Source organism: Perca fluviatilis, chromosome 4, assembly GCF_010015445.1.
Source record: "Perca fluviatilis chromosome 4, GENO_Pfluv_1.0, whole genome shotgun sequence".
In the NCBI taxonomy this organism is placed as follows: domain Eukaryota; kingdom Metazoa; phylum Chordata; class Actinopteri; order Perciformes; family Percidae; genus Perca; species Perca fluviatilis.
The window spans coordinates 16,605,933-16,618,004 of NC_053115.1; the positions used below are offsets into that span (position 1 = coordinate 16,605,933).

The window sequence follows — 12,072 nt, forward strand, 5'->3', positions numbered from 1 at the left end:
CTTGTTACAGCGCTCTATCTTTCTGTACAGCTCTTGGGTTGAACCACGTAAATGCAAAGGGGGTATTTTGCCATAAAAGCGAATGCTATCGTCACTAACTAAGGTTGACATTGATTAAGATGAGTCACATGTATTGATTGTTTGTACATATTATGTTGATTCGATATTTTGTGATTAATCTATAGAAAGCAGTCGTTTAAAAAAATACAGTGACGCCACCCCCCTCTGCGGACAAGAATGGACCATCCAGGAAGCATGTTCAGTGTTTGGGGAAATACCATAAACAAAACTGTCTTTCCCGTTCACTTGAACGACAGCTTTCGCCTTCGTTTCAGGTTATTGCGACTGTGAAAACCAAATTAATACGGTCTGTTGTATAGCCACGTTTTGTTGCGTTGTCGTGTGAAGCAGCTGGACCACACTCTCGGTGTGTGTAACCCGGAGGAGGACGTATTTTTTTTTAGGCTAGACAGATATTTTTGCTGATTGCATTGACTATAGCTGTACGAGAAGAAATCATGTCTGATTTAATTCTGGTGCTCTTGTTAGTCGTGCTCCTGGTGTGTTTGATTGTGACAGTTGGTGGCTTCCTGCTATACTCGGGACTACTGTGTGATGTGATTATAAAGACTGGGCCACCTCCTGTCAAAAGTGTTACCATTGCTTATAAGTTCAGAGAGGGATCATACAAGGACTGCGGTGCAGCCTACACAGAGAGCTGCAGCATTGGGCCACAGCTGAGCACCGTCGGTGTCTTCTACGATGACCCCAAGCAGGTGAGACCCGAGGACTCAGCCCCTGTTAGTCTAAATACACAGCACTGATTACACTTGACCTCATGACATGACCACAAAACCTAATGTACCTTGTTTCCTGATAAGATGTTACAGTTGGTGAGATATGCTTTGTTTGACCTGGCCAGAGTTTTAAAGGTCACATAAGAGTTTGATATTATGTATTTATAACTTAGATTTGCACCATTTCAGAGTATCTAATGAGTTGTGATTGTTTATGGAGGGTACTAAGCAGAGGTTTTGTCTTAAGGTCTTAAAGATATGAAAGTGTAATGTAAATAGAGCTATAAAATGTTTAAAAAAAAAATAAAGAAGAAAAAAGTCCCAGAGGCTTGATGTCAGCTTCTTTTGTCCAGCCAATAGTCCAAAACCAAAAATATATTTCACATACTGTCATATCACAAAGAAAAGCAGTAAATTGTCATGTTTTTTTCCTTAAAATGGACTAAAACGAATAAACTGATGCTCTTTAATTTTCTGTCCATTAAGTAATCCATTAATCAACTGATCGTTTAGCTCTAAAAAAAAGTTGTATAGTTTTTACAATCTACTGAGAAATGGTCCTATCTGAAGGTCTTTGGAGATGTGACATGGAAGTGTAATGTGTTGTATAACTAGATGTTATTTAGGTTTATTTATTCAGCATGTTTGGCTCAAGCGGTTAAATATACAAGCTGCCGTTTGAAGGAACTGAGCCTGGATGATGAAACCAGTCAGCTGTTCAATGCCACGTTGCACTGTTGATACTTTCCTCCCTCTCATCTGTGGCTCCAGGGTGCTTCAGTCTGCTTCTGACTCAAAAATGGTAACCAGACGCCAAACTAGAAGGACAAAAACTGCCTCTTCACATGTGTCCGAAGAGACGTGATGCATGTCTGTGTACACTTTTAAGTCTAGGCTAAATGATTATGAAGTTACAGTCACAATCCAGATGCTAGAAACAATGCATCTCCTTATGTCATTCTGATCCTAATCCGAAACCAAATTTTGTATAAATGGGTCATTCCTCAGCTGAGATCTGCCGTTCATCACAAGTTGTGTTTTTACTTAACCAAAAATGTTTGCACAACAGCTGCTTGTTAGATGGGACTGATTATTGAGTTCCCAGCTGATGCGGGAAGAGTACACACACACATGGTAAAATTTCACAAAGGCAGAATATTGCCTATTTATATCTTAATCTGTGACTTAACAACAAAATTAAGTTTTTTCTTTTTTCTTTAAATAGATCTTATCTTATATTGTGTCCGTTCTGCTGACATTTGAGTGCTTAGTTTGTTATGGCCGATTTAGTTAAGTCATTTGACAAACAGTATGGCAAAACAGAAGATTTTGGCACATTAGCCATATTTACACAGTAACTCTGAGTAGTTGATAATGTGCATAGACTATGGAGTTGATTGCCTTGTTTGTATTATTAAGCCAATTGTGTTTTATGGTTACTGGTTCCTACTTATCCTTTGTGGAAAAAAGAATGTGGCACACTGGCGACACTTTGTGTTTGTCTTTCTGCTTACCCCTGCCATTTTCTCTGTAGCGCGCTGTCCTTTTTTAAGTAAAGGCTTTAAGTGGAAACCCTGACTGTGAGTCATGCCAGTGGAAAGTTGTGGCAGGAGGCTCATTGAGGAGCTTTTCTGCTGGTGTGTGGAGAGTCTGGATCATAAGGGGCCATTATAGAATGTTCAGAAGTCTCTGCAGGGCAGAGAGATTTCAATAAGGATCTGATGACTCTGTTCTGGGGTCTGTGTCTGTTTTGACTTAATCTGAGGATGTTAGACCTCTGACTTCTTTGTAGATATAGATTAGACATCACATTATGTCATTAAAGGTCCCATGACATGACAATTTCACTTTATGAAGTTTTTTAACATTAATATGCATTCCCCCAGCCTGCCTATGGTCCCCCAGTGGCTAGAAATGGTGATAGGTGTAAACCGAGCTCTGGGTATCCTGCTCTGCATTTGAGAAAGTGAAAGCTGAGATGGGCCGATCTGGAATCTTGCTCCTTTTGAGGTCATAAGGAGCAAGATTACCTCCCATTTCTCTGCTTTTCCCGCCCAGAGAATTTGGCCCACCCATGAGAGAGAGACATCATGGCTTTCAAATGAGCAAAGTGGCAGTTGGTCAAGGCCCCCCCTCCACCTTCCTCTCCTCCTCAATAGCTTCAGAGACAGAAATGGCACATCCTAAGGAAAGCTCATTGTGGGACTGGCTCTAGTGGCTGTAATTCTGCACCAAGGCTGAATTTCGGGAAAGAGACTTCAGATATAGTATTAGGGGACCACTAAGGTCTATATAAAAGCATCCAAAGAGCACCATGTCATGGGACCTTTAATTAAACTTACTCGAAGTTTAGGAGCCCACAGTAACTAACTCTCTCACTGTGCTACTGTGCCCTAAAGTCTTCAAATATGTTTAGTATTGTGTGTAATAATGGTACAAATCAGTAAAATCACCAGCTCAGAATAGGGAAAAATTCCTAATTGTTCTTGTCAGGATTTCTTTAAGGAAAAATTAACACAGTTGTTCTAACAGAGCTGACTGTTAATGCAAACAATTGTGTTATTAATGGCATCTCGTATACATGGTGGTGACCACAGGCTGGTTTAAATTTTGTATGTAGGAATGGAACACGTCTTTGTATTGTCTGGAGCCCAGCAGGTCTCAGAGATGTAGGCCTAGTCATGTCCAGAATCACCTTCTTCTAAGTGGTTACCATGCAGATCACTGTTTATTAAATTTAGAAGGTACAGGGAAGTTTTCACAAACTACTGAAACTGTCTCTTTTATTTCTCCATTAAGTCAATGAACAGAGTTTCTGAGCTGCATCTTGTTTTTGAGTATTTACTAAGAAAATATTGTTAATTAGTGAGTATACTCCGTACTTCAGCCTTCCCCTGTACTGGACATTATAAGCCTGTTTGCTTACTGCACACTACAGCCACTAGATGACAGTGTTGGCATTGGAATTGAGTTGTGTGGGAGGGAGGCCCAGCCTCAAAACCATATTGATTGTTATACTTCATTTATTACCATGGCATAGGCTAAGTAGTGAGACTTAGCCCCCTTATAATTCAGTCAAAAAATGTGTTTCATCATAGAATAGAGTATGATTTCAAACCTATACAGGTGGCTGTGTATTAATTGGTCACTGTGACACTATTATAGTGGTTTAGTATTGCTGGTTTTCAATAAATTGCAGTCATTTGCATTCACCTTGCATTCAAATTGTAATATAATCCCACAGCAGGACTCTGTGTCCTGAGGACCAGCATTCAAAACTAATTAACACAATGGATGAAATGAATCACTGAATATGAAAATAGCAGGCTTTTGTTATAGTGGCTGAATCTAGTTTGCAAGTCAGACAGCTCTCTGGACAGCTGTTTGATATCACTGGTCTGCACTGGTAAAGGGGAGTGGTTGACATCCATCCTCTCCTCACACAGTTGAGGTATTGGGAAACTGAAAAAAAGGCAAAAGTTCAAGACTGTGTAGATAACGATCGTAGTTCAGTGGTAGCAGTAACTCACTAGCCGTTTGCGGGTGCAGTAATAATTTCTAAGATAACAGTGAGCTCCACCAATCGGAGATGCTGCTGTTACACTTTAGGATTGTGGGTAGTGTAGTGTAGTACTTCTAAATGTTGAATGAATAAAACAGTTTTTTATTAAAGATATAATGTGTAATATTTCTGCATTAAAATGTCTTAAAACGACTAAACCTATGTTTTTTATTTTATATATATATATATAGATATATATATATATCCCAACAATGTTTAAACCTAGAGAAATCTGTTATTTTAACACGGAGCGTGCCATTTTGTCACCTGTCAATGGTGTCATATAACCTATAACCCCTCTAGTTGCTCTAACTTCTGGCAAAACATGGGAAACGCCCAGAACAGCATGATAAATTAGAGACTAACTGTAATGTCAAAGAATTATACTCAATAACAGTAATGCATAATTTTTTTTCTGCCACACAGCATAATTTAGTCATTAATTAGGCCTACATGCCACTTTGCAACACAGTCATACAATAGAGAGACCTGATCTAATTCAGTGTCGTTCTTTGCTCTTCTTTCAATGAAGACATTCTCTACAGTTCTGATATAACTGATGCTATTGCAGCATCTTCTACACTAACATCTTGAGGAGCCACTATTGTTGTTTTGAACCGACAGCCGCCTCTCCGTGTCGTCACATACACCTTAACCACGCCCATAGCTGCCCGTAGCTGCTCACAGGGCGTTATTATTGTCATTATTGAAGCCTGCCAAGATGGATTTTCGTGTGATCTTGTGATATCGCGAGAATCAAGCTAGTTAATAGTCAATCACACAGGGACCCACAACACTGGGAGTTACACTTTAAACACCCCTTACTATACCATTTAAGGCAAAGTTGCCTCAGGCTCTAAGTGTGTACTTCTAAAAGTATTGGAACAAATCCCAGTCTTGTAAAGGACGGACTAAATCATTGAAATCCTGGGTTGTAGCCTGTTACGTTGTAGAATGGCTAGGAGTAAAAAATCTACAGGCAGGCTGCCTGTCTTCAAGGAAACCCCCTGAGCAAAATTCATTAATAAAGTGGACAGTAGTGAATGCTCAGAGGCCAGCGTGTGTATAATGAACAATAAACTACCATAGAGTAAGGAACTCAAAGATACATGCATTTTCATTGTCTAGATATAATTAGTAGGTTGTAGAAATATATGGATAGGCCATTTATTTAACCATTATGCTGTCTGTAGTGGATATGATCAACATCTGTCCATACTTGATAAAATCACCCCCAAATGCAGCTGCCTCTGACACTGACGCTGTGTTTGTATTGAGGCTAAACTAGAGCAGCTGTTTGGTTCATCCTCTGATCTACTGAATTCCCACTTTGTCTTAGCTTCTGAAGCAAACCCACTCGTGGCTCCCCATGACAAGCAGGAGAAAATGAAATGTCATGTGTAGATGTATATGGGAGTGGCAGTGAGAGATGAGGCGAGGTGTGGAACTGCCTTGGAAGAGGGGTATAAATTGGTAGGACTCTGACTCACCTTGAGAGGCTCGCAGTGCTTCAATTCATCAATCGGAATTTCAGATCAGAGCGCCGAGCACCGCTGCACTCCTAGTCAAATTTATTAGCATTTTACTGCCGCTTGTCTGTCTGTCGACAGCAACAACATGAAAGCAGGGCTTCTGGCAAAGGAGTTATAAAGGTGGATATAAAATGAGAAATAAATACGCTGATACTCTGAGTCTGGTCCCATAGGTCTTCAAGTCAATATTATGCAAGATTGTGGACATGCCGGCTCTCCCTATAGTAAAGCACCCCGTTAATGTTTATGGACATCTCTACAATGAGTGTGATACTGCAAAATGAGAAGACAGACTGAATCTATTACATGGGGAGCTTTTTTTTTTAAATCCTGGAACAGAACTGTTCAGTGTATTTTTAGGATGCCATTTTGGTCCGTTTTCACAAACCGTAGAAAGGAAGACATTATCTACAAGCTGACATGTTACGATTAGTCAGTGAAACATGATGGTGAAGAGTGCCTTAAAATCCTCTTTGCCATCAATCCTGTGACATGTATTGGCTTTTTGCCGCGTGCTATGATGCGCAAGATATTGGGTTATACAGGCGAATATTTATCAGAGCTGCTTACAGAGAGCAAGGATGTGGAGAAGAGAGTTGGACATTTGTATAGAAGGAAGTAAGTCTATGCAGGAGGGAGGAATTCATTCATATCTCCTATTAGAAAAGATTAGCTCCCTGCTCTGTGACATCTGGCTGGAGGAGTGCCACAATATGTCCAGCTGGCCAAGGAGTGGTGAACCAACTCAACGACTGTGGCGAAAGAAAACGGAGTCCTGCCTCTAGCAGGCTGCTTATGCATGCCAGTAATTATACATGCCAGAACTCCCAGGATGCCATGTGTAATTACCAGCTAAGTCTGAGCACAGCCTAAAGACACAGAGCTGCACTTGGTGAAAGAGAGGGACTGAAAAAAAGATTTCCACTGGCTCCTGACTCGGGGCCATTGGGGCCCACGCCTCATCACTGCAGAAGATATATTCTGAATTGGGTGCTTAAGGGCCCCCCCTTCCATAGTAGGACATATTGATGTTTTGAATAAGTTTCACAATCATAACAAGCGCTGACATATTCAAATGGCTTAATCTGATATCAGTCAGTGTGATGGTTGGCTTTTCTGTGTCCCCAAATTGTAAAATGAGCCTTACTAGCCGTGTTTCCATTCACATATTTTTATGCACATAACTTTATAGCATGCCACAATTAAAACTTGCCCAATTGAATCAATTTCCTGATGACTTCTCCTTTATCTTTTTTTCTCTTCTAGATGGGTTAGATGTGGTTATATGGCCAAGGTGACTTATTTTGTTTTTGGTTAGCAACCTCTACTTCTACTCGGTTTACTGGCGGTGTAGAAATATTTACCTTATAAGTTCAGGAAAGTGGCCAAGTTTTCCTTGGCGCCCTACTCATGTCGAAGAAAAGCTGAGGCCCCCCCCCCGAAACCGAAGTTGAGGTAACTCTCGAGATAGAGCCTTACTTTCTTTTTTGATACAGAGCAGTTATCAGCACTGTTACGTTTCTCCGCCATGTTTCATTCATAAAATAGTGATGCCGTGGCGGCAGGAAAAACGAGGATACAACAAAATATATAGTTTTCATACAGACTTTTGTATACATTATATATTCTAGTGTATTATCATAATTTGTTTAACATGTGCAAATATTTTTTTTTTACCTCAACCTCAATCCAGATAAAGACTTGCTCCCCCCCCTGTGATCTTTGCCGCCCCCCCTGGGGGTGCCCGGACCTCAGGTTGGGAACCACTGTTATAAGGAATGGTTAGATCACTGGCCAGACTGTTAGTAAAACAGAACTGTGTGAGGATAAGAGATAAGGATTTGGGCTAGACGGTGTTCATAACTTGTGTTGACAGAGACTTTGAAACTTACTGTCATTTCATGAATCCACATGTGTGTTGTGATTTAAATGCTGTACTCAGTAAATTTGCTTAACTGAACTCTTCGTCTCAGATTGATCCTTGTGTTCTGGTAAACTTAAGTCCGATGAAAGAAGAATTAATAAATTTGAGTCAGATTTGACAGGCCTTAGGCCCTTAGACATAATTCCCTACAGCGGGTAACAAACATGCACAGCCTATAGTGCCAACTTCTGATGAAACGACGCTGTAGCCTACAGTAGTTTAAACCAGTTGATGGGAACGTGCCTAATACGCATTTTCTTTTTTTTGCAACATTTCTTTAGTTAGCTTAAAATTAGCAAATTGCTAAATCAGTTCGCTTTAACTACATTTGTTTGGGTAAGCATACTTGCTTTACTGTAATTACTACTCCCGTTAATTCAGCTGCAAACAGTCAATCTCAGCATACATGCGGTCCTGGTGCTGTGCAACCCTATTAGTTTCAATTTCCCTCCTGCTGACTTAGTCTCTTCTGCGTCGTCTGCCTGTGGGGGGGCGAACGGCTTCCAATCGGCTAAGACAGGTTAACGCTCTGACACACTGAGGCGAAAGACAGATCTTGTTGAGAGATTGCTTATCCTGTAGTCTTCTGTTGTTCTTGCTCCACACGCGTAGGGTTATTTGCTTGTTCATGGAAGTGCCCTTAACACCATCTGTCTCGGTCCTCCAGATGTAGAAAAAAAAGTTATACTGTCAACTGCTGAACAGATAAAGCGAGAGCTCTCCTGCAAGCAAAGGCATTGATGTGTATTGTTTGTGTGAAGCATTTATTGGATGCATTGGATTTGGATTGGACTGTGGGGGAAATGTTTTGGGTCATTATGCGCTCTTCAAAAACTTGATGTGTTCTTTATGAATGCTACATTTGCTGCTTGTCATGCTTCACGTCAGACCTTGATGTGAAGACAGAGTAGAAGCCCAGAGAGGCTCCTAATTTGCTGATTTATTGACTGCAGTGCAGTGAAGGATCCACAGCCTCTTTTCATTTCCATTCTGGCATAATGGTGAACCCAGTTTGCCAACAAGAGCATGAAGGGCAAATGTGATGTTTTGCTCACCTTTTTTATTTCAATGACCCTTTTAAGTTGTTGAATTGCATACTACATGGCAGCCTTTAAAACCTAATAAATGAAATGAGAAATGTATTTATTCATTTTAAGTTATTGTGTCCTGCTTCACAGCACCGCTGCTGTGTTGCCTTCACATAGTTTATGTGGTTTGTTTAAAGAGGGAGCTGATGTAACAATGCTAATCACTCCCATTCACATTATGATCCTGTCTTCAAGGTACAGTAAGTGCAGAGTGTTGGCTGCTTGCCTTGTTTGTCCCTGTCCTCCCCAACCATTTGTGAACAGGGCCAGCACTTAAACAATGCATCCCATGTGGTGATAGCCAGAAGGGAAGACATACAGGGCTAAGAGGAGGAAAAAAATGAACTAAACTTTGGGGCACTGCTGAGGTGCCCTTCAGCAAAGCTCCGAACCCCCAACTGCTCGGGGCGCCTGTCATGGGCAGCCCCATCACTCTGACATCTCTCCATTAATGCATGTATGGGTCCTGTTTGTGCATGTGTGTATATTTCGGGCCTGTGTAATGTGTAATATCAACAGAGTGTAAAAATGGAATTTCCCCCCTGGGGGATCAAAAAAAGTCTTCTTCTTTAGCGCCCCAAGACGATTGTGATTGGTTTAAAGAAATGCTCATTTAGCTTCGCATTTTGTTGTCAGTTTGAACATTTGTGAACAGGTCCAGCACTCAAACCAATGCATCCCATTTTTTTTTAATTATTGGAGTGCCCTCATCCATCAAAAAAGGTTGTAGCCTAATGCAAGGAATTGCTTTTGAAATGACTTTATTTCCCAACAGGTCCTTGGAGACCTGGCTTAGGGGAATCTGGTAGTTATGCAAATGGCACAATTTGTGAGGGGAAGCCAACTTAAGTCCCTTGGGCCATTAGCTCTGCAAAAGTTGGCTGTATAGGTCTTTTTAGGATTTAACGAGCTCGCTTAGCATAGGGAAATATAGGAAATGAATATGTGCCATACATTAAATCAGCAGAGACATATTTAGGATGAAATTAAACATTTGTGTAAATCTTGCAGATAGCTTCATTGTACATTTAGTGGAGTTTACAAGTCAATGTTAACTGCATTGGTTTTCTACAGCTTGGTACAGAAACATGTCAGTGTTCACTTAGAAAGGTAGAAACCTCCACAGTATTCCTATTTTCACCCAGGTCAATCAAAAGCCACGGTCGGCTTTCCTCAGCTACCTGCAAGAAATGGAATCACACACTGTCTCCCAAAATCACAGCTTTGGCAGCAGCTGACTTAGAGTGCTGCAGAATTTCTACCTTTTTAGTGGTGTTAGAATTTCAGACACAAACAAAACAACTTTGGTGGGGAAGGCAAGTCAAAAACATGGAGTGGTGTTCCTCTCTTTCCTAATTGCCTGTAGTCTCTTGGGTGTGTTATCTGGAGGGAAGCAGAGATGAGATGCAGTCAAGGCTGCTGTTTGTTCTTGCCACTGTGTGGGATGTGAATGATAGCTAGAGCCCTGAATGATATCATTAGTGAACTACTGGTTTGGCTAACACACTCTCTATCAGTGCGGCGAGCATGAGAGATGGCGAGATGGTAAGATACTGTAGCAAGACCGGGGGAGGACAGTTGTTATCCCCTCTGTGTTTGAATGGTTATTGTTGCATCTTATCATAGACCACCAGTATTGACAAGGAGTAGCTCTGTACCGGAGGCTGGTTGACAGCCCATACAGTTAAAGCCTTCATCTAGGAAAGAGGGAGATGCAGACCTACCCTTTCAGATAAATCCACTTAGATGAGAAGATTGAAAAATCCCAAAAAAGGCTAAGAAACAAAGGTCTTAGGCAATTACATTAATATGGCATAGGGCTGGGTTATTATTCAGTATTATACCATGGTCTGGGTGAATACTAATTCTGATTGGCTGAAGGGTGTCCATTAAAAAGTGATATAGGACACCTACTAACGAGTTCTAAAACTGACCGTTTACCGTTCTAAATTAATTATCTACATTAAATGGAAAAAAAATCAGAATATTTTATTTCCAACACCAAGTGTAGTCCTTCAGTGCCTCGTCCTCTGAACACCACAGGATGGCGCTAACACACAAGCTGCAAGAAATAAGTTACACTGCCCTTCTGAACTTACTTTTCACAGCGATCATCTCACGTCAAATTCGCTTCAGGCTGCAGCTCACGGTACACATTGCGTATCATTTGTTCATGAAAGTCTTGACAATTAATTTGGGGAAAATGGCATGGCTGATAGCTAGCTTGTCTTATTGTTAAACATACTGTCAAATTATATTTACTGATTGTGAACTGTACACAATGTTATTGACTTTGAGTCTTGCTAGCATAACTCGTAGCTGTCAGAGCCAAAGGGTTCTATGAGCTAAGCGGACTATAAAAATCTCCCGTTGCCAAGCGTAACTAAGGTCTGTTCTATTTACTGGAGCGGTGAACGTTTGCATTGCATAAAAATCCTTATGGGATGGGAATGATTGTTCCAGTTATTAGTCAAACCCTCAGGTGTTACCAGGGAAACAGAGTTACTATTTGAAAAAAAGATTTAGATTATAAAATGCAAAAAATATAAATGAATGGTTATAAAAATTGTTATTTGGCAAGTGACCATGGAATAAGCGGGTTAATGCCCTTCAAGGTGTCCCTTATCAGATAATTAATGGACTTCGGCGCGGCAACCTGGCCTCCCCCTTCGTCCATTTAGTCCCGATAATGGACACCTGGTCGGGCAATAACCCTTATTTCGTCTGGATCAATGGAAGTACATTTCCAGGATAAAGCCTGACATCTCACAAGTTTCTTCCCTAGACTATTTTTGTTGAGGTACTGTCGCTGTATCCCAAACTTTGGGGCACTGCTGAGGTGTCCTTGAGCAAGGCACCGAACCCCCAACTGCTTTGGGCGCTTTTCATGGGCAGCCACATCACTCTGACATCTCTCCATTAATGCATGTATGGGTCCTGTTTGTGCCTGTATGTGTATTTCTGGCCTGTGCAATGTGTAATATCAACAGTGTGTAAAAATGGAATTTCCCCCCTGGGGATCAATAAAAGTATGTCTTCTTCTTTAGCGCCCCAAGACGATTTGTGATTGGTTTAAAGAAATGCAAACAGCCAGACCATTTTTCTTCCTATTCTAGAATGTCGCTGTGGTGTAGCCAGACCTTACTCCACAGCGCTGTGGAGATAGGCC

At 41.0% G+C, this 12,072-nt stretch overlaps 1 protein-coding gene across 1 annotated transcript in view; it reads left to right on the forward strand.

Moving 5' to 3' along the window:
• The first annotated feature begins 518 nt into the window (after nucleotides 1-518).
• Nucleotides 519-12,072, forward strand: part of tex264a (testis expressed 264, ER-phagy receptor a) — a 75,066-nt gene continuing 63,512 nt past the window's right edge. The window contains exon 1 of the mRNA XM_039796559.1: nucleotides 519-776. Within this exon, the coding sequence (XP_039652493.1) occupies nucleotides 519-776 (258 nt within the window). The remainder of the gene's footprint in view (nucleotides 777-12,072) is intronic.